We start from the raw sequence: 21,836 nt of genomic DNA, 5'->3' as shown, positions 1-21,836 counted from the left end.
GACGCGGAGATATCTATCAGCGAGCTCCCCCTTTAACCTGCTTACTGTCCTGTACTGCCTGTGGCCTGCCCGGACTCACGGCTGCCTCTGTTCCAGCACTGCCTTCAGTGCCTCCGATTCACTGCCGCGTCAGGGATGCAAAGTTAGGATAACTACCCTTCACCATGTTGGAGTCTAACACAGAGAGACATCTGCACACAGAGGGGTTGCTAGTTCCTATCACCAGTTTTGGCCCAAGCTGTGCGTTTTGGGGAAAGGAGTGAGAATTTCGAGAAGGGCATCAGATATTCCTGATTTCTATAGGAGCATGTTTGCATGTTCCCGTAACAGTCTAAATAGATTGGAAGGAGCACTGAACTCTGAACCCTGTTTCCTATTTAACGACATTGCCCAAACACTTCAGTTTTGTTTTTGTTTGTTTTGAAAGATACCACTCCCTTTGGGCCATAATTTATTACAAGAAAGTTTGCTTTTTGAGTCCTACATGGTCTTTCATTATTGATAAAAGTAAACAACATACTGATGGTAATTTGAAAACTCCTTTAATCTGAAAACCCTGTGACCACCACTTTGACCAATGTCAGTGATCACTTCCTGACCTGGAGAGCAGTTGGCTTTTTAAGATTTATTTTATTTGAAAGGAAGAGTTTCAGACAGGCAGAGGCTGAGTGAGAGAGGGAGAAAGGTGTTCCATCTGATGTTTCACTCTCCAGATGGCTGCAATGGCCAGAGCTGTGCCTATCCAAAGCCAGGAGTCAGGAGCTTCTTCCAGGTCTCCCACATGGGTGCAGGGGCCCAAGCACTTGGGCCATCTTCTACTGCTTTCCCAGGCCATAGCAGAGAGCTGGATCAGAAGTGAAGCAGCCGGACACTGCAGGCGGCAGCTTTATCCACTATGCCACATCACCAGCCCCCAGGTCGCCTCTTGAGTAAATGAAGCTTCAAGGTTTATCAGCTGCAGGCCCTGAAAGTTCATCTTCTGGAACAGGTGGAGGTGTTAGTGGCCAGAGCCGCACCTCACTGTGAAAGCTCACATGGGAGTGAGTGAGCCTGAGAGCCGTTTCAGAAGCTCAGCTGTCTCCTTTCAAACCCAGCCTAAACCAATGTCAGAATGCCTGTGTGATTGCCACGAAGGACAATGACCTCAAACAGACCCGTGGTGACCTTCCTCATGCTCAGCCCTCCCAGGCAGAGTTCAGAACAAGTACATCCCGGAAGTCAGTGTCTGAAGAGCAGGGATCAGGTACTCAGACATGTCTGAAAGCCATGCTGATGCTGATGGGCTTTTAGGACAGCTCTAAGACCTTTCCCTCAACTGTAGAATGAAATCTTAAAATCTCCCTCCACCTCTTGCCCAAATAAGAATTTTGTTGCTTTCCATCACTTTGCACCTCCTGTCTACCTGATCTTCCCTGTTGCTCCTTATGTGAACTGTCTTCTAGGATCATTTCTTCCAGGGTTGGGACAGCAATTTCTTTTCGTTACACTCCTTAGTTGGTTCCATTGGTTTTAGATGCTATGTTGGTTAACAGAGGTCATTAACGTGGGATTCCTAGTCCCCTAGAATATGCAGGCTGACTGCAGGTTCTAAGCAGGCAGCTATTGCTGCAATTATTATTCTATAATTAAAACACTGCCCCTCATCTTGATCCTTGAAAACTGCAGTAAACAGTACAAATGGCATGAAAATTCTTCAATTCCCTGAATAGTCATTTCCCTTCTTTAGAGAATTGTCAATGAGCAATTCTTTAAACAAAAAAGGAATAAATTTGTTAAAGGACTGTCAAAAACAGGTTTATCCCTCATTTGCCTTTCTACTTCTTAGTCTGACAAATGTTCTCTTCTGACTCAGTTTCATAAGATGACAAACAAAATAGAATTGGGACTGGAATATGCGGAATTGTCAAAATTTGTAAACTCCAAATAATGTAAAGCTGCACTCCTGTGAACTTACTTTTTACATCATTAGTCATTCCATCTAAACTATGTCAGTATCCTCTAACAAGCAAAGGTCTTTTTTCAAAGCATTAATAGTCTCCATGAGGGCACAAGTGGCTATAAGCAGAACTATTAATCACACACGCTGTGAGAGTGTGTCTCAGGTCTCAGTCCTGATTGCTCATTAGCATTATCTGGGCAGCTTCTAAGGTATGCTAATGGAGAGAACCCACCAGAATAATCAAAGAAGAATTTCTGGAGATGAGGCCTGAGTGGGGATAAGTTTCTTCTTCTTCTCTTTTTTTTTTTCTTAATTTTCCCAAATGTGTCTAAGATATAACAAAGACAGAGTTACAGAGAGAGTTTAGAGACAGAGAGAGAGGTCTTCCATCTGCTGGTTCACTCCCCAGATGGCCACAACAGCAGAAGCTGCACTGATCCTAAGCCAGGAGCCAGGAGCTTCTTCCGGGTGCAGGGGCCCAAGGACTTGGGGCATCTTCTGCTATCCCAGGCCATAGCAGAGAGCTGAATCGGAAGAGGAGCAGCTGGGACCTGAACCAGCGCCCATATTGGAGGCCGGCACTTCAGGCCAGAGCATTAGCCCGCTGCACCCCATGAAGCGCTATTTTAAAAGTCATGTAGCATTCTGTCTTACAGATTTACTATAATTTACCTTCCAAAGGCGAATTTTGCTAGACTTGAAAGCTTCCAATTTTATGAGAATTATTAATAATTCTGTAGGAAACATTCTTACATGGGAGGAATTTAACTGCCATTTAAAATGTTTTCAAACTGATTACACTCTGATTTAGCATTAAATCAAAATGCTATTAGGTAAGCAAAGAGTAGCACTCTGAAAATGAGTAGCAGAACTTAAACATTTGTTATTAGTGAAGCAAAAAAAAAATCTTTTTCAGGGAAGCTGAAACTATAACAGACCCCAAAAAGGGAAATATCCCCAAACAGATGAGACTGGATTATGTTTTTGCGCTAAGATGGGTGAGAAAGGAAATCCACTCATAAAGCAAGAAAGTGCCAGCGTCGAAGCTTACAAGGCTTGGGAGAAAATTCCAGACACAATAGAGGAGCAGCCTTGAGAAACACTGCATCATCAACACAGCGCTTAAGCAGACAGAAGACGGCATTATATGGAAAAGCAGCAATGTCAGCAACTGAGTAGGAAACTCTGAAGGTGGAGAAATAGTAGGAATGCCTAACTCGATTTTGTTTATATATTTTTTAATATATGCACAAGAGTAATATAGGATAAAAATGTGTTTAACATCCACAAAGATATTTTACAATTATAAAATAGAAAGTCTAATCAACAAAGTATTATATGATCATTTAAAGATGCTATTTTCTTTCTTGTGCTATGCTACATAAAATAACAATACATTTTACAATTGATGAAATCTCAAATAGATATGCCTAATTAGAAATTCCAGGGGAAGAGTACAGAGTAAGAAGAGACAATATTTCACGTCTTAATGGCTAATAATATTCTAGACTTGAAGAAATAAATGAATCTTCAGTGCTTTGAACAGAATAAGTAAAAATAAATCCAAGGGTGAGATGTTGTAGTGCAGTGGGTTAAGCTGCCACTTAAACTAAAACCACATGTCCCTAATCAGAGTACCTGTTCAAGACCCAGTTACTCCACTTTCACTCTAGTTTCCTGCTCATGCATCCTGGGAGGCAGCAGAAGATGGTTTAAGCAGTTGGGACCCTACCACCAATGTGAGAGATTCAGATTAAGTTCCTGGCCCCTGGCTTCAGTCTGGCCCGGCCCAGGCAGATGGAAGGTCTCTGTCTCTCTGCCTTTGAAATGCAATGAAAATAAATAAAGATAACTAAACCCACACCTAGGTAGGTAACAACAAGCTAAAGAATTCTACAGGTAGATATTCAAAGCTTCTAAGGAGAAATGCTATTGGGAAAAAAAAAAAAAAACACAAGAGAAATGAGCAAGGGATTTGTTCTCATAGATGAGGGTGCTTCAGAAAGTCGTGGGGGTGTGGGCGCTGTGGCCCAGCAGGCTAACCGTGGCTTGAGATGCCTGCAGCCCATATTGGAGTGCCAGTTTAAGCCCTGTCTCCCCTGCTTTTGATCCAGCTGATGGTCCAGATTGTTGCGTCCCTACATGAGAGACTTGGATGGCGTACCAAGCTCCTGGCTATTGTATGCATTGGGGAAGTGAACCAGCGGATGGACGACCTGAGTGCGTTCATTTGTGTCATTGTGTCTTTCAAATAAATCTGTAAGTAAAGATCATGCAAAATGATATTAAAATATATCTTGGTGCAAAAATGGAAATACATGCTACACACTTTCCATAAGCTTTTTGAGGATCCCAGATATAAATGGATTTTTGAAATCTTTGCCCCAAATAATTTTTTTTTCAATATCCTTTCATTTACTTGAAAGTCAGAGTGATAGAGACAGAGGCAGGGAGAAAGAGAGAGAGGTCTTCCATCCGCTGATTTACTCCGCAAATGGCCACAAGCAGCTGGAGCTTGGTCAATCCAGCGCCTGGCCAATACACAGCCAGGAGCCAGGAGCTTCTTCCAGGTCTTCCATGTGTGTGTGTGGGCCCAGGAATTTGGGGCCATCTTCCACTGCTTTCCTAGGCCATAGCAGAAAGCTGGATCGGAAGTGGAGCAGCCGGGTCGCCCATATGGGATGCCAGCACTGCATGGAGCGGCTTTACTCACTATGCTACAGTATTGACCCCTAAAATAAAATCTTCTATCTGGGGCCAGAGCTGTGGCAAAGGGGGTAAAGCTGTGGCCTAAAGTGCCAGCATCCCATATGGGCGCCAGTTTGAGTCCTGGCTGCTCCACTTCTGATACAGTTCTCTGCTGTGGCATGAGAAGGTAGTAAAAGATGATCCAAGTCCTTGGGCCCCTGCACTGGCATGGGAGACCCAGAAGCTCCTGGCTCCTGGCTTTGGATTGGCGCAGCTCCAGCCGTTGTGGCCATCTGGGGAATGAATCAGTGGATGGAAGACCTCTCTCTCAGCCTCTGCCTCTATAACTCTGCCTTTCAAATAAATAACTCTTAAACACACACACACACACACACACACATCGTCAAGAAATACAAGCATTTGAAAGATACCGATCTGTAACACTAAACTTTTCACACAACTGAGCACGGATTTAAAAATGAGACTTTCAGTATCTGTAGTCAAGAAAACATAGGAGATGAGCACGCTTACACACACGATCTTTAGAAGCCAACTAGTAATTTATCTGAATGAGTATACTCTTCATTCATCACTGCTACTTCAGGGAGTTGAACTCACAAAAGCACCCAAATGCCCAAAGGTGTTCTTAATAACAGGAATTGGTCATTAGGTCGCATACATGGGACGTTACGGAACCTTTATTAAGTAAATACCGAAAAGATGTTCGTGACATACTCTGTTGGAACGTGAACGTATTTCTTTTTAAATATCTTTTTATAGAAGAAAGTGTAGAAAACTGTAGACAGCAAACAGTTGAGAGATTATATGATCTTGGTATGTGTGTGCTGGGAGCCAGTGATTCTCCCCTCAAAGCGAGAGGCTTAGAAACCAACACAGCGCACCAAGCTCGACGGTCACCCGGTGCTTCGTCGCCCAGACATGTCTGGCGTCCGCCCCAGGAACTAAGAAAAACGCGGGGCGGCTGGCAGTGCGTCACCCTGTCGGCCTCCGAAGGCGCGCTGTGCGCCTGCCCCGCCCCCGCTTCAGCAGCCTCCAATGACTGCCTTTCGGGGGCGGGCTTTGCGCGGAGCAGGAACACGATTGGTCCTCAGGATCCCTTCCGCCCAGCCGGTGGGCGGGGAAGCGTCGTGACGCCTTAACACGGGGCGCAGGGGCGGAGAGCGCGCGCTTACAGACGCGGCGGCATTAAACGGTAGCCGGCGCTGCGAACCAGTCGTCGTCTTTCGGGGGGTCTTGGGTACACGCCGCTGTATTCGTCCGCTCGTCCTGAGCCTCGCGAAGAAGTTTCAGCCAGAACTTTCTCCTTTACTCGCCTGCAGCCGCGACACTGCGACCCCGCCACCATGTTTGAGGCACGCCTGGTCCAGGGCTCCATCCTGAAGAAGGTGCTGGAGGCACTCAAGGATCTCATCAACGAGGCCTGCTGGGACATCAGCTCGGGCGGCGTGAACCTGCAAAGCATGGACTCGTCCCACGTCTCCCTGGTGCAGCTCACCCTGCGCTCCGAGGGCTTCGACACGTACCGCTGCGACCGCAACCTGGCCATGGGCGTGAACCTCACCAGGTAAGCCCGGGGCTCTGGCCCACCGCCATCCCCGGCTCTTGGCGGGAGCGCCTTCGAGGCGGGCCCTCATTGGCTGGGGTGGGCCACCGGCGCCTTCTCATTGGCCTGCCACGGCGGGAGGCGGGACCCTGGGGAGCGCGCGGTTCCGAAAAGCCCGCGCTGGCCGCCGCGCGAACCGGCTCTTTTCCGCGCCAACGTCACAAAAGCGAGTGGTGGCGGGAAAACGCCTGTCGCGGAGCGCTCTGCAGCCCGGAATGGGGAAACCTGTGGTCGTGTTGACTCGCACTGCGTTGTTACGTGCTCTCGTGGCAACGTGTGGCTCTGTGTCACCCTTCTTGGGCCACATGATGTTTCTGGGTCTTTATTACACGGTCGCACTGAGCATCCTAAACTGGATTTGTCCTGGGGACATTTCCCCGGGGCATTGGCTTTCAGCTTCCTGACTGCTCCCTGTCTGGTCCGTGTATACGGTTAAGTTTTAAAAGGCTCGAGAGAAATAACTCCTAGTGCGTGGGGCGTGTTTCAGGTTTGTTAGCTCACTTAATAACGGTCGTCGTGGCCCACTAATTTACTAAACCCACTGGAGGGATTTACAGTGCACAAAATACTGCTGTTTATGTGTTACACCCAGAGCTGAAATTGCTGGTGTGTTCCGGTGTTAAGTATTAGTAGGACCGGGTTGCCTTCCTGAATGGTGCTGGACCCCTGAACCCAGCCTCCAGCCAGTTTCCCCTCACCTGTCTATCACACAGCCTGAGGGGTGGGCATGGTAGCTCCTGATTGCGCTCGGAATCTAGATTTAGAGCAGATGGTGTTGATTGCAAACCGTATCTTGTGTGTTGTAGCATGTCCAAAATACTAAAATGTGCCGGCAACGAAGACATCATTACACTGAGGGCTGAAGATAATGCGGACACCTTGGCGCTAGTATTTGAAGCACCAAGTAAGTCATAACCTTGTACTGAGTTATGCTATAGGGAACTAAAATCTCTCTTGATTCTCAGCTGTGAGAATTTTAAATTTTTTGTGATGGTCGTAAAAATTTACATCATGATTATAAAACATTTTTCTTAACATTTGCTTTCTTTTCGTAGATCAAGAGAAAGTTTCAGACTATGAAATGAAATTAATGGACTTAGATGTTGAACAGCTTGGAATTCCAGTGAGTATCAGCTTCTGATTGCACATAGTCATCAGTTACTTAAGATGTGTTAATATAACCTAATGCCTACTGCCTATATATCTAGATTTTCTTTTTTTTTTTTCAAAGCAAGATTTGTATATTTGTATGACAGTTGTCATTTTACTAAACTGTAGCAGCCTAAAACTGACTGTGGGGTGAATTCATTTTTTGCTGTGGAGTGCTTACTTGCATTAGCCTCTGTGCGTCTTTTTTTTAATTAAGGGTGGGCTTATCACCATTAAATGAGAACAGCTGTTGGGAATGTTTAAAATGTAAAATGCATAATGTGTTTTCACTTTTAAGTCTGCCCCATCACTACTGTTCGAAACCCTAATATCCTCTTGATTTGGCTCTGGAGGATCATTAAGAGGTTCTTGTATGATTATTATGCCATACTACTTTTAGTTGGAGTGTGAGTCATATACTAACCAGTTTTTAATTAAAGATTTGAGAAGCAAAGTGGCAAACAGATGAAAAGAGATCTTCCATTCACTAGTTCACTCCCTAAATGGCTGCAATACCTAGGCCTGGCCCAGGCCAAAACCAGGAACCTGGCATTCCCTCTAGGTCTCCCACAAGGGTAAAAGAGGCCCAAACACTTGGGTCATCGTTTGCTGCTTTCCCAGGTACATTATTAGCAGGAAGCTGCATCAGAAGCAGGGCAGCTTGTATTTGAACTGGCATTACAGTGTGGGCTGCCTGTGTCTGCAAATGAGTTTAACCTGCTGTGCCACAATACTGGTCTCTAGTAATGTTTTAAAGAAATCAGAAAAACCTGAGATCTGAGTTTAGACGTTTGCTTAAGAGTGAGGATGTCAGATTTCCAGCAGTTAATGTTAAGTTTGTTTTATAGGAACAAGAGTACAGCTGTGTAGTAAAAATGCCTTCTGGTGAATTTGCACGTATATGCCGAGACCTCAGCCATATTGGAGATGCCGTTGTAATATCCTGTGCAAAAGATGGGGTGAAGTTTTCCGCCAGTGGAGAACTGGGAAATGGAAACATTAAGTTGTCACAAACGAGCAATGTTGATAAAGAAGAGGAAGCTGTAAGTAGTAAAGTTAGATTTAGCATTTCTCAAATATTTTGGAGAATTGTAATGTCCAACAAATTAGGTTAATTATGAAAGGTAAAAATAAAAATGCATTCCAGGTTACTTGTGAAAATTGAAAATATTGCTACTATTTGAAATCTGCAAGTGATCCCATTAAGGGATCTTCAAAATTTTATGGAAAATGTGTATTATGAAAACTACATGGATTAAAAACTGCACCAAAACTTATCTTTTAATTCCATTTCCTGCATACTTTGTAAACTGCCCATGTCTAAGTGCCATCCAGTGTAGAATCATCTGAAAACGGAATGCACTGAACTGTGGCTTTGTGGGTTTAAAATAGGAATTCCCAAAAGATTTGGAAAGTAGGCATCTGTCCCCTAGGTTTCTGGAGATGTTCACTCTGTTTATGCCAAATGTACACAGGACAGTTCAGTGGTTGGGGTAAAAGTCTAGCTAGTATGAGCTCTTATAAAGCTAATATATAATGGTTACATGTGTTGTAGCTGCTATTTTAACCCATTTTAAAGGTAGAGAAGTAGACAATCATGTTTTTAAGCATTTTTTAAATGTTTGAGCTAATATGGTCAACTAAAATTAAACTATTTGCTAGCCTGAGCATCAGTTAAAACTCTTTGTAAATCAACAATTAAAGATCTTCCTGGGATTATTTTAATTTTTGCCATATTCTAAGTGCTTAGCACAATGTCTGGCATTTTAAGGTTACAGTAAATGTTAGGTATTTTCCTGTCCCTTGCCTGCATAGTCCTTCCTTAGTTTAAATGAAGGTGTAAAACCTAAATATCTAAAACATCTGTCTTGAATTATATTCCAAACTTCTGCCAGTGTTTTCAAAATTAATTTTAAGACATTTCAGTAGAGTTCATACATTGAAATTGGCTGTTATACCCCTTAAATTTCTTTCAACCTCCTGGTTCCCTTTTCTGTTGAAGAAACTGGTCGCAGAACTTTCCAGTTCTGGATCTTGCAGATTGCTTCCATATGTGTTCAACCTAAACATTTTAGTGTTTGCTCTATACTGGTAACTACAGCTGTAGAGGCTTGATGCTATTCGGGGTTTGGTCTTACTTGTTTCGGGATAGGAGAACATGAGTACTTCATAAGTGGTGGTCCTAGTGGCGGCACAAGGTGTCTGGACATCATTTTGTGATGTTGACAGTCGCCAGTAGTCACTTTCCTAGGTAGGGTTTGCAGAGTTGAAAAACTCATTAAAAACTTTTTTTAAAGAGAATCTTTCCCATATCCTATGAAATGGTCAACTAAAATACAGTTCATATAGGAAAGATGGCTAAATACTACATTCTTTTGATTTAACTTACCAGACTGTTTCATAGCGCCTTCCGAAGTGATCAATACAAATTAAAATGTATATTATAAACTAAGATTGCAGCTTGTTTAATGATTCATCTTTCTCTAACAGGTTACCATAGAGATGAATGAGCCAGTGCAACTAACTTTTGCACTGAGGTACCTAAACTTCTTTACAAAAGCCACTCCGCTTTCTCCTACAGTAACGCTCAGTATGTCTGCAGATGTACCTCTTGGTAAGATAACACATTTGAACCTTGATTTGTGGGTAACATGTAGTACTGCATGTAATTAACTCTTCCTGTCTTCTTTCAGTTGTTGAGTATAAAATTGCCGACATGGGACATTTAAAGTATTATTTGGCCCCCAAGATCGAGGATGAAGAAGGATCTTAGGCATTAAATCCAAGGAAGTAAAACGAAGCTCTAAGAACTACTTCGGAGATGCCAGTGTGTACTGAAGTCTTTCACCAAATTTGTACCTTTCTGAGTACATATGTAGATACTGTTTTCTGTAAATAACCTGTTTCCCTCCATTGTCTACAATTTGTTTAAAGAATAAAGTCCAAAGTTAAATCTGGTCTTGTTAACCTAGGAATACTCTGCCTTACTTAAATACTCGTGATTTTTATAACAACGTTCTTTAAATGCAATTTTAATAATTTTCAATTTAAATAAAGTTATCTGAATTTCAAATGCCACACAGCAGTGCCTTTATTGGAAACTACCATTTGCAAGTGTCCTAATATTTTAAAATTAGACCCTTTTTTAAAGATTGGAGTTAGATCTCCCATATGCTAGTTTACTCCCTAAAATGCTGAAGCCAGCAGCCTGAAAGTCCATCCATGACTTCCTCATAGGTGGCAGGGACCCAAATACTTGGCCCATCTTCTACTTTCCCCGGCACATTACCAGGGAGCCGGATCGGAAGTGGAGCAGCTGGGACTTGAACCCCCACTCTTGAGATGCTGGTGTCTCAGATGGTAGCTTAATCCACTGGTCCACAACACCTGCCCCTACTAAATTCTCAAACTACAGGTGTCCTGGAAGCTTTGGTCTGTGAGCCCCAGGTGTCCGCAAACTTCTGCTAGGAGTAGCCTTGTTAGGGACTTAAGGGCTGGAGATGGCTTCAGTTCATGGGTGTGGGACTCAACCCAGAGAAGTGAAAAGGCCTGTGGTTGTGGACAGCTGTCAAATTTGCCCAGTGCTGTGAGTTCACTGACATACCCCATACAGAGGGTGACTTTCTTGACAGTGGACAGTGAGAAAGGTCTTCATTTGCCGTTGGTTCACCCTCCAATGGCTTCCGAGGCCAGTGCGCCGCGCTGATCCGATAGCAGGAGCCAGGTGCTTATCCTGGTCTCCCATGGGGTGCAGGGCCCAAGCACTTGGGCCATCCTCCACTGCACTCTCTGGCCACAGCAGAGAGCTGGCCTGGAAGAGGGGCAACCGGGACAGAATCCGGCGCCCCGACCGGGGCTAGAACCCGGTGTGCCGGCGCCGCAAGGCGGAGGATTAGCCTAGTGAGCCGCGGTGCCGGCCGTGACTTTCTCATTACAGTCCTTTCCACAGTCCACTTTGGTGGGTTAAGTGGCTTACTTAGTCGTAGTGAGTCCCAGTTTACTACCTTAGAACTCCACTCTGTAGTTAGTGTCCATTACCTACTGTGTGCCTGTGGGTGGGCAGGCTTGACTACACAGGGACCCCTGGGTGATGAGAATATTTTTATCTAGGCCGGTGACGGGGACAGAACTACATCGTCAGGAATGTTCCTTACTGTGTGTAAATCACACTTTAATCTTTCTAAAAAGCTACTCGGCTCATGCTGCTCAGCATCCCTATGGACCGACCTCCTGGGCAAGGCCCGTGATGGCCAGGAGAGGCTGACTTACAAGACGTGCGTCTGTAACCAGCAGTGGGGCGGACACCGCCCTGGTCGGCGCGTCCGGCTGGAAGGACAGGGCCCTGGGCAGTGGGTGGAGACTGTCCATCCAGAGGGCGCGACAGGCTGGACTTCCGGCTGCCGGGGACGCCATCGGGTCCAGGCGGGCCAGGGAAGGACCCGCGCACTGCGCTCGACCTGCATCCGACTATGACCCAGGTGGGCCGGGGCCCTCCCGGTATCCACCCGTCTGTCCCTGCGTGCGTGGACGACTACTGGTTCTGGTTGCGCCGCCTCCCGAAACCCCATGGGAGGCGCCAAGCGAGCTCGGGAGCGCTCAGGAAGCGGCGTGAGACGTCGCTCCTGGTGACGCCACCTCCGGCGCGCCCACTTCCGGCGGGGCGCGGGCGCTCTGGCGGAGCGGGCGGGGAGGCCGTTAGGTGGGCAGTGCCATGCGGCCTGGGGCGCCTCGGCTGCCGAGCGTGGGCGAGCTCCCGGCGCGCGGGCGGCCCGGCGCGGCGCTCCGGTAAGGCGTGCGTGCGGCGAGGTGGGAACGGAAGCGCCCTTCCGTCGGCGTGGCCAAGCCTGCGCTCCAGGCCGAAATCAAGCCCCGAGCCCCCGGCGTGGGGCGTGCTCCCCGCCCGGGCCTGCCTGGCCTCTTCCCAGAATCCGGTTTTGTTTGTTTTACGTCCAAATTCGCCTCCGTTCTTGTTTCTCTCCCTGGTAAGGTCTGGAGACGAGCAGGAAAGTAGCGACTGTAGGAGCGCGTTGTGCGGGTCGCTTTAGTGATACCTCGGTGATTGTGAGAGCGGCCGGGTGCGGAGGGCGGCGGGGCTGCGGCGGGGCCGGCGACGAGGCTGCCGAAACCCGGACAGAGAGTTTCACAGTGCTGTGCTGCTGTTTCCGAATCCGTGCTCCCCTCCCCCTGCGCTGTGCGAGCTGTTGAAGTACTTTGTTATGGGTGTACGAGTAGTTAAAGACACTCCAATCAGATATGCCCCCACACTCCAGTCGTTTGAACTCAGTCTTGTAAAACTGAGCGTAGACTATCATGTAACTAGGAAGAAAACACTAAAAACGGATGCAGTTAGATCTGACCCTCCCAGAAAAGCATATAGGTTAGTATTACTCTGATTTTCTCAATACTTGGTTTCTGGACCAGGATGTCATTGATAAAGAGAGACATGAACACGTAGCACAAATTTTTTTTTTTTTCCCACAATGCTAGTTATTTTACATTGTCCTATAAGCCATTTAAAGCAGCCTGCTAATTTTCAGAATTAAGTATGTGTAAAACAGTGCCTGGCACCTAACCAAGACTGAGTAAGTATTGCCGTTACTGTGATGATGGTGGTACTTCACACACCAGAGAAAGGGCAGTCTTTATGTTTGTTTGTTTGTTTTTTTATGTCACCTTTATTGAAATACTTAATTTTCTCTCTTTAAGGATACATTTTTACTTTCAGAATAAAAGTAGCTTTGAGGTCAAAATAGGTTTAATTACATTGTTCATATAAGTTTATCACTTTATGGAGGTAAAGAGTACACATTATAAATTTATAAAAATAAAATCAGTGTTTTAAAATCATATCCCGTTTCTCAAACTGGTGACAAAATACCCATGATTTCATAACTATCTGCTTTAAATATCTTGAACAATAAAACTTTTTTTGGTAGCTACAAACATAATTTGAAAAATAAGTCGTTCAGTGTGCAAGGTGGGGGCAGAGAGTCAAATCTGAAGGCACTGGAATAGTACTGATAGCCAGGAGCTTGTCCAGATTGGCAGCAAAGCTACGTCCAGGAGGAATCGGCAACATGCTGGTGTGAGCATTTATTTTATCCCCACCCTTTCCTGCCTCCCTGCCAATCACAGGAAAATCGATTCTCCTAAGCAGCTCGGCATGGGTCAGGCTGTAGCAGGGTGGTTGAAAGTGTGGACTTGGATGTGAGGTCCACCCAGATTCAAGACACCTCTTCTACCTGCTGTCTATCTGACTTTAGAAAAATGAGGAGGCAGAGAACGCTGGCAGCAAGACAAGCGGTGGCCTGACTCTTGGTGAATTTCTCGCCCAGAGTAGATATGTAATGAGAATGACTTAGGGGATCTGAGGGGTGTCAGACTGGAAGAGCAGTAAAACCTGAATTGCCGCTGTGGCAGAGTAGCCCAGGACACACTGGCCACAGTGCCCCAGCATGCATTTCACAGACAACAGCGCTTTTTGTTTGTTTGCAGAGCGTAGCTGTGTCAGTGTGTTATGATGCCATCTCGCACCAACCTGGCTGCTGGAATCCCCAGTAGTAAAGTGAAATACTCAAGGCTCTCCAGCACCGACGATGGCTACATTGACCTTCAGGTAAATGCAGAAAGGGGGCTGACAGAGCTGGCTGCCTGTTTCTTTTGAGTTACCAGGAAGACCTTCCATGTGGAGGTTTTGCTAACTCCCAGGACTATAGAGGGAGCCGCAGAAGCAGCTCAGCTCTGAGATCTTGCAGCCACAGCTCACAGAAGGGCACTTTGAAACCGATTCTGTTATTATCCATTTCTAACAATTTATAGTTGTAATTCCAGAGCCCTATAGTTGCTAATTTTATTTAATTTATCAAAAAATAAGCAGCTTATGTTTTATTAAGTGGATTTTTTTTAAAAGATCGTGTCTATTTACACTTTAGTCAAAGTCAGTTCATCTTTTAAGGGAGAAACTAACTGCTAAAGCCAGCAGATTGTGGGGATCTTCCTTCTTTCCTGATGTCATGCGATCCAATTTATTAAAGGTATTCTTTGTGACAAACAGTAAGTACAACAATGCATATTTGTAAGTTTGTATCCTTCCATGAGCATTATTTATAAAATAAATAGCATCTCTTTTTGCCCACTTCTTTTTTTTTTTTTTTTTTTTTTTTTTTTGACAGGCAGAGTGGACAGTGAGAGAGAGAGACAGAGAGAAAGGTCTTCCTTTGCCGTTGGTTCACCCTCCAATGGCCGCCGCTGCAGCCGGCGCACCGCGCTGATCCGATGGCAGGAGCCAGGAGCCAGGTGCTTTTCCTGGTCTCCCATGGGGTGCAGGGCCCAAGCACCTGGGCCATCCTCCACTGCACTCCCTGGCCACAGCAGAGGGCTGGCCTGGAAGAGGGGCAACCGGGACAGAATCCGGCGCCCCGACCGGGACTAGAACCCGGTGTGCCGGCGCCGCTAGGCGGAGGATTAGCCTAGTGAGCCGCGGCGCCGGCTGCCCACTTCTTCTTAGGACAGAATATTGTAGGTAGAACTAGGACTAAAAAGGAAGTCACAGGAACATATCCTTTTAAGTATAAATAAATTATTCTTTGTACTGTGTGGACCTGCACTTGAAGGAGAGGAAAAAATAGATCTGAATAGCTTCCAGCCAGTTAGGTCAGATGGAACCATGAGCCAAACCTCAGGAAGTTTGTCTCTGAATCTTAACCTTGAATTAAGCTTGTTCATAAGGCAGGTTCCTTGCCCATTTTTGAAATCTTTGTGTGCTAACTTAATTTTGAACTCCGGAAATCATGAATTTTCTTCTCCGTAGCACAGTGTTCATTCTTAAATGTCCATTTAATGGTACACGATCCATGTACCAGGCACTTAATAAATATATCTGGTGAACAAATGACCATAAAGTAGTTTTTGCTTTTGCATAAAAAAAATTTCTTGTGCTACAATAAATGGTCCGTGGAGTGCGGTTAGAACTGGAAAGGATGACATTCCAGCGGGACTCCTTTGAGTGGCTGTTACAGCAACAACTAGAGGTTCGTCTCCTGCCTGTCCCTTTCTCTCCCAGAGCTGCCCTGAGTGGTAGGACATCCTGCACGACAACAGCAGCATCCAGTTTGGTTCTTAATTATCCTCTCTGCTTTCAAATGTTTAACCTTCATAATTCCATATTGTTCTCAGAGAGTTGTCTTTTTTGTTTTTGTTTCTCTTTCAGTTTAAGAAAAGCCCTCCTAAGATCCCATATAAGGCCATCGCTCTCGCCACCGTGCTGTTCCTGATCGGCGCCTTTCTGATTATCATTGGCTCTCTCCTGCTGTCAGGCTACATCAGCAAAGGGGTACGTGCTCAGTCCGGTGGGGCTGAGGTCTGAGGGCCATCAAGTAGCAGCCAGAGCGCTAGTGTTTCATATTTATATCTAGTACAGCCAAAGAAAAGATTATTTTTTTTTTTGACAGGTAGAGTTATAGACAGTGAGAAAAAGAGACAGAGAGAAAGGTCTTCCTTCTGTTGATTCACTCCCCAAACGGCCAGCGCTGTGCCGATCTGAAGCCAGGAGCCAGGTGCTTCTTCTTGGTCTCCCACACGGATGCATGGCCCAAGCACTTGGGCCATCCTCCACTGCCTTCCTGGGCCACAGCAGAGAGCTGGACTGGAAGAGGAGCAACCAGGACTAGAACCCGGCACCTATATTGGATGCCGGCGCTGCAGGCAGAGGATTAACCAAGTGAGCCATGGCGCCGGCCCCAAAAAGATTTTCTTATGTTTTGTTCTCTGGTTACAAAACATGTTTTTCTTCCTTCGAGCAACAAATTTCTCCCTTTGTTCCTATGAAGTGGGTGGTAGCAGGTAGGCAAACTTGGTCTTAAAACCCGCATCCTTTGATAACTTCCAGGCTTCCTAAATCAGCAATTTATCTCAGGCCCACCTCCATGCATCCTGCTCCTGATATGAGAGCCATTTCTCTAAGGAGCCATGCTGTCTTTCCATTGGAATTCAGATTTGCAGATCACAGTCTGGGCATTAATGGTGCTCATTGCTGTTAGATTGTTAGTGTTTCTAGGAGTTTTCACCGAGAGAAAATAGATGGCCTTTAGGAAACAAGGAAAAATACTTTCATATCAACATTTCAAATGCAACTTAAAGATTGGGGATTTTAAAATTTTTTTCAAGTCTCTGTTTGTTTACTTGTTTATTTGAAAGGCAGGGCATCAGAGAGAGGACAGAGAGACCAAGCAAGCTTCCCTCCGCTGATTTTATTCCTCATTTTCACCACAGCTAGGGCTGGGCCAAGCTGAAGCCAGGAGTCAGGGCCTCTATCCAGGTCTCCTACGTGGGTGGCAGGGGCCCAAGCACCCTGGCCATCATCTGCCTTCCCGAGAAGGCAGGGAGCTGGATTGGAAGCAGAGCAGCCAGGACTTGAACTGGCACTCCAACATGGGATGCTGACGTTGCAGGCAGCAGCTTAACCTACTGTGCCATAATACTAGCCCCTAAAATGTTTATGATTTTACTGTTGAGAATTTTATTTATTTATTTATTTATTTAAAGAAACAGCACTTACCCCGTGGTTCACTCTCCCAGATGCCCATGTTGGCTGGAGCTGGGGCAGGGCCAGAGCCAGGAGCACAGAATTCAGTCCACATCTACATGTGTGGTTGAACTCAAATTATTTGCGGTACCCTGTCGCTCCCCCATTTCGCGGAGGAACGACACTAAACCCTGCGCTGTTCTTTTGTCTGCTCGGCCCTTCCCGGGTTTGCTGCTGGTCCTTCCCGGGTGGGCTGCCGATCCTTCCACCTCCGTGGAAGGGCGGCTCCCCCTGCCACTTTCCCCACTTCCGCGGGGGAGCGGCACACCGCCGGCTGGCTCTCTCGGGGGCTGCTCAGATGTTCCTGGTGCATGTTGTCTCCTCCTTTATAGTCCTCTTCCACCAATCCCAACTCTGCTACCCACACGCCGAGTACACTGCTCTCCTCCAATCAGGAGCAGGATCAGCTCCTGCAGGTTATTGGTCTAACTGGAGGCAGCTGCATAGAAGCTGTTTACTCCTCTCCCAGCGCCATATTGTGGGAGAGCAGATGCATAGAATAAGTCTTAATTCCAGTAACTTAGTCTAGTCCGAGTTGCTCCCCACAGTACCCTCTCCCCCCCGCCCCAGCCTCAGATGGTTTGTGTTAGTAGGAAGCCAGAGTCAGGACCAGGGGGCAGGTTTTAAACTCTGGTACAGGACATGGGCCTCTTAACCACTGGGCCAAATTCCTGCCCCTGATTTTATATTTTTTGTTTTGTTTTATATATGTCAATGCTAATACTATCCATAGAATTACTTGCCTATTCCACATTACATATACAATAGCTTCCAAATAACAGCATAGGGGCCAGCACTGTGGCACAGTAGGTTAAACCAGTGTCTGTGGTGCAGGCATCCTATGTGGGCACTCATTCGAATCCTGGCTGCTCCACTTCCCATCCAGCTCCCTGTTAATATGCCTGGGAAAGCAGCAGAGGATGGCCTAAGTACTTGAGCCCCTGCATCCACCTAGGAGATCAAGAAAATTCTGGCTTTGGCCTGACCCAGCCCTGGCAGTTGCAGCCATTTGGAGAGAGAACCAGCAGATGGAAGATTGTCTCTCTCTGTCTCTACTTCTCTCTGTAACTCTGACTTTCAAATAAGTAATCTTTAAAAAAAGCCAAAAACAAACAAAAAAAAAGCAGTAGTATTGCTGCATATAAGAAGGCTGAATGCACTATTAGTTTTCTCTGCAGTTCTTTTAATTCTTAGACTATATTAGGGATGTGCTAGTTAAAATCATGCCAAAGATATAAAGAAGCAGAAAATGTAAAATTCTCTGAACCAGCCTCAAGTATGTTGATTGTGACTCACAGACTTAATCTTTCGTTCACGTTGTCTTTGACCCAAAGGAGTCTGTTTAAATTCTCTTCCCTCTGTTGTAAGCTTGTATGTTTTGAGTCATTTTGTACCACCTGGAACCTCTTGCTTTCCATGTCTTACTTCATTTGGTTTTTACAATAACCATGTGAAGTAAATACTCCTTTTTCTGTTTGTGGATGAAGCAGTCAAAACTATAATGATTAGGTAATGTATTAATCTACATTGTTTAAATATCCTTACTAAAAGATTTTTTAAATTGGATTTAAATCTTTGGATAAGGAAGTCTTCCTAAACTTAAAAACAGTGGAGAGGAGCCAGCATCATGTCATAGCAGGTAACACTGCTGCCTATGAAGCCAGTGTCCCATATGGGAGCCAGTTCAAGTCCCGGCTGCCCCACTTCTGATTGACCTCCCTGCTAATGGCCTGGGAAAAGCAGCAGAGGTCCAAGTGTTTGGGTCCCTGCTACCCACGTGGGAGGCGCTGAAGCTCAGGGCTGTCTGGGGAATTAACCAGTTGGTGGAAGATCTCTCTCTCTCTCTGTCTCTCCCTCTCTGTATAACACTGACTTTCAAAATAAATAAATAAATGTTTAAAAAAAAAAAAAAAACAGTTGGGGCCAGTGCTGTGGTGTAGCAGGTAAAAAAATCCCAGCATCCCATATGGATGCCGGTTTGAGTCCCAGCTGCCCCACTTCCGATCCAGCTCTCTGCTATGGCCTGGGAAAGCAGTAGAAGATGGTCTAAGCGCATGGGCCCCTGCACCTACATGGGAGACCTGGAAGAAGCTCCTGGCTCCTGGCTTCGGATCAGCTCAGCTCTGGCCATTGCAGCCATCTGGGGAGTGAACCAGCAGATGGAAGACCTCTCTCTCTCTCTCTCTCTTTCCTCTGCAGCTCTGCTTTTCAAATAAATCATCTTAAAAAAAATCAATGGAGAAAAATCAGAAAGAATAGGGAAAATAAATTGTATATATCTTTTCAACGCCTAGGAAACAAGGCAGACAGTTTTATAAAGGAAAATGCATTCTTTGAACGCATTTACTGTCAGTTGCTCATTATGCACAATCGTAGATACAGGGATGAATACAGTCTGCCCTCTTAGACACCATCCCACCCCCAGAATGGGAACCCTTCTGTTAGAGTCTGAACACAGCCCTCTTTCTTTGACCTGTAAATTGTGCTTTGGGAATCCACTCCAAGAAAATAATCTGAGGCCAGCGTTGTGGCATAGTGGGTTAAAGCCCCAGCCTGCAACACCGGCATCCCGTGTGGGTGCCAGTTCGAGTCCCGGCTGCTCCACTTCCAATTCAGCTCCCTGCTAATGGGCCTGAAAAGCAGTGGAGGATGGCCCAAGTCCTGGGACCCCTGCACCCACATGGGAGACCTGGAAAAAACTCCTGGTCCCTGGCTTCGGATCGGCTCAGCTCTGGCTATTGTGGCCATTTGGGGAGTGAACCAACGGATGGAAGACCTCTCCCACCCCCTAAAACTTTCAAATAAATAAATCTTAAAAAAAGAGAAAGTCTGAAAGGCCAAGAAAATCACAGAAGTTTATTGTGGTACATGTATTGAATTATCACTCTGTACCCCATAAGTATTTACAATTATAGGTCTATAAAATATTTATTGGGAAAAAAATGCATTGCAACATAATGTATTCCAGAAACTGCAGAACTAATATGCCCAGCAGCGTGGCTGGAAGTAGCTAACTAAAGTTGTGGTATATCCATTTCATTGGAATATTGCACACCATTACAGCTGAACCTGTGAAGAGCTTATAATGGTGCTGGCCATTGCTTGCTATGAAAGAGACAGGACATGAAGTGTGGTATGTTTACAACCATGAACTTTAAAAAAGGAGCAGGAGGAATAAACCAAAGTACATCTCAGGATGAGAATGCATAATTTTTCTTCCTTATAATTTTTAGCACTTAACCATTTTTCTTCCATTTATGATCAAGAGTAAAAGAGATATAAACCTTTTCTTCTGGTGTACTACCCAATGAAAATTTTCAGAAAATTATAAAATATTAATCCATGGAGTGTACCCAGGACATCCAGTACTGATGTATTTGCTTCTTTCTGCCACCAGGGGGCAGACCGGGCCATTCCCGTGCTGATCATTGGCATTCTGGTGTTCCTGCCAGGATTTTACCACCTGCGCATCGCCTACTATGCATCCAAAGGCTACCGTGGTTACTCCTACGATGACATTCCAGACTTTGATGACTAGCACCCACCTATCCCTGAAGAGGAGTTACAGTGGGACCGCACTCAGCTCTGAGCTGCTGAGCAGAAACTGGCTGAGGGAGAAGGGATTCTGCAGCTTGCAGATGTTTAACAGCCGATGGCCAGGTTTCATGAGTCTGTTCCAAAAATGCCAACTGAGTTTACAGTTAGCTAATTAGGACATGCTGTCTTTTTCATCTCCTGGCCCTGGCAGAAGCTCCTGACAAGTTTTTCCATGTGAATGCGGATCATGGAGGAAGAGCAGTGTTACCTGGAAACGCGGGAGGTTGTGCTTTAATGGAAAATGTTTGCCCCCACTCTTCAGAGTTGAGCTTTTCTTTTCAGTAGTCTTCATCCAATTTGTTCTTGTAGCAAATGGAAGAATTTAGTATGCCTAATTTCCTTTTACTATGTAATTTATTTTAAAATACCTGGATATCATATCCCTGGTACTTATCTCTATCTTCATGCTCTAGTGGAAGACCTTGGCAAAATCAAATACCAAGAAAGGTCTATCTGTCATATTTTTTTTCTTAATGACAGCAGCCAGAAAGTTTTTTAGACCACAGCAGGTTTTCAGAATGTAAACACTTAGTATCTGTTTACCAGCCTTTGACCAGCTACGATTTGGTTCCCCAGTAAGTCAGCTGACCTAATTTGGGGCCATTCTGTGCTTTATAGATCAGAATGTTTGTATATCATGCCTTTACAGAAAGAGCTTTTGGCTGCTTCCTCATGAAAACTAGGGATAAATGGTTACCCTTTAGAGTTGCTGACTCTGTTGCTGCCCTCTTATATGATGCCATTCTGCTAATGCTGGCCAAACTCAGCCAACATTAGCAGAGGCTGGGTTGCCTTGGGTTGATTCTGTTTCTTAGCTTGCAAAATGTGACTTCAAAACAAATTAAAATGTCCAAATCTCCATCCTAGACCTTTTGAATTAACTTTAAATATATTTCAGAAAACATTGTAAAGATTTTTTGCTACCTTTGATCCCAATACAAGAGCTACTCTGGTTTTTAGGTAACTGGCATGGTGGGGCAGGCTCCGCTTTCCAGTCTTGCTATGAGGTTATGCACCTGGGGAATGAGAATCCCAGATGAGATTCTGAAGGCTGTGGGTCAAGCAAGTATTTGGGGGAAGATGATTCAGCTTTATGATGACACTTAGATGTCTGCTCAACTCGCAGGTGAGCTGCTGGGGAGGCATCGCAACACACGGGCATCTGGAGGTCAGGAGGGTGTCTAAGCTGGAGATGGAAATCTGGGCACCACTGTTTGGACAGCATGTCAAGAGTTTGGGGCTGGGTGAGATCATCA

At 45.5% G+C, this 21,836-nt stretch overlaps 2 protein-coding genes across 8 annotated transcripts; both read left to right on the top strand.

Annotated features, from left to right (window-relative positions):
* Positions 1-5,751: 5,751 nt before the first annotated feature.
* PCNA (proliferating cell nuclear antigen) lies at positions 5,752-10,478 on the top strand. The gene is made up of 6 exons (XM_017341762.3): positions 5,752-6,212; positions 7,058-7,155; positions 7,307-7,374; positions 8,249-8,443; positions 9,891-10,014; positions 10,094-10,478. The coding sequence occupies exons 1-6, from the start codon at positions 5,992-5,994 to the stop codon at positions 10,171-10,173; spliced, it is 786 nt and encodes a 261-aa protein (XP_017197251.1). The 5' UTR covers positions 5,752-5,991; the 3' UTR covers positions 10,174-10,478.
* Positions 10,479-11,740: 1,262 nt separating this feature from the next.
* TMEM230 (transmembrane protein 230) lies at positions 11,741-21,441 on the top strand. Of its 7 annotated transcripts, none has more exons than XM_070052059.1 (5): positions 11,788-11,878; positions 13,896-14,016; positions 14,356-14,434; positions 15,610-15,732; positions 20,381-21,441. In XM_070052059.1, exons 2-5 carry the CDS (start codon positions 13,997-13,999, stop codon positions 20,519-20,521), a joined length of 363 nt encoding a protein of 120 aa, XP_069908160.1. In that variant the 5' UTR covers positions 11,788-11,878; positions 13,896-13,996; the 3' UTR covers positions 20,522-21,441. The 7 variants fall into 7 exon arrangements, with proteins under 7 accessions (XP_008254501.1, XP_069908160.1, XP_008254500.1 ...); XM_051846201.2 differs by lacking the exon at positions 11,788-11,878 and adding an exon at positions 12,072-12,382; XM_051846202.2 differs by lacking the exon at positions 11,788-11,878 and adding an exon at positions 12,102-12,185.
* The last annotated feature ends 395 nt before the right edge of the window (positions 21,442-21,836 follow it).

The sequence above is a fragment of the Oryctolagus cuniculus genome, chromosome 11 (assembly GCF_964237555.1).
Source record: "Oryctolagus cuniculus chromosome 11, mOryCun1.1, whole genome shotgun sequence".
Lineage (NCBI taxonomy): Eukaryota > Metazoa > Chordata > Mammalia > Lagomorpha > Leporidae > Oryctolagus > Oryctolagus cuniculus.
The sequence above is the reverse complement of the archived record's forward strand: the minus strand, read 5'-3'. Positions and strand labels throughout refer to the sequence as shown.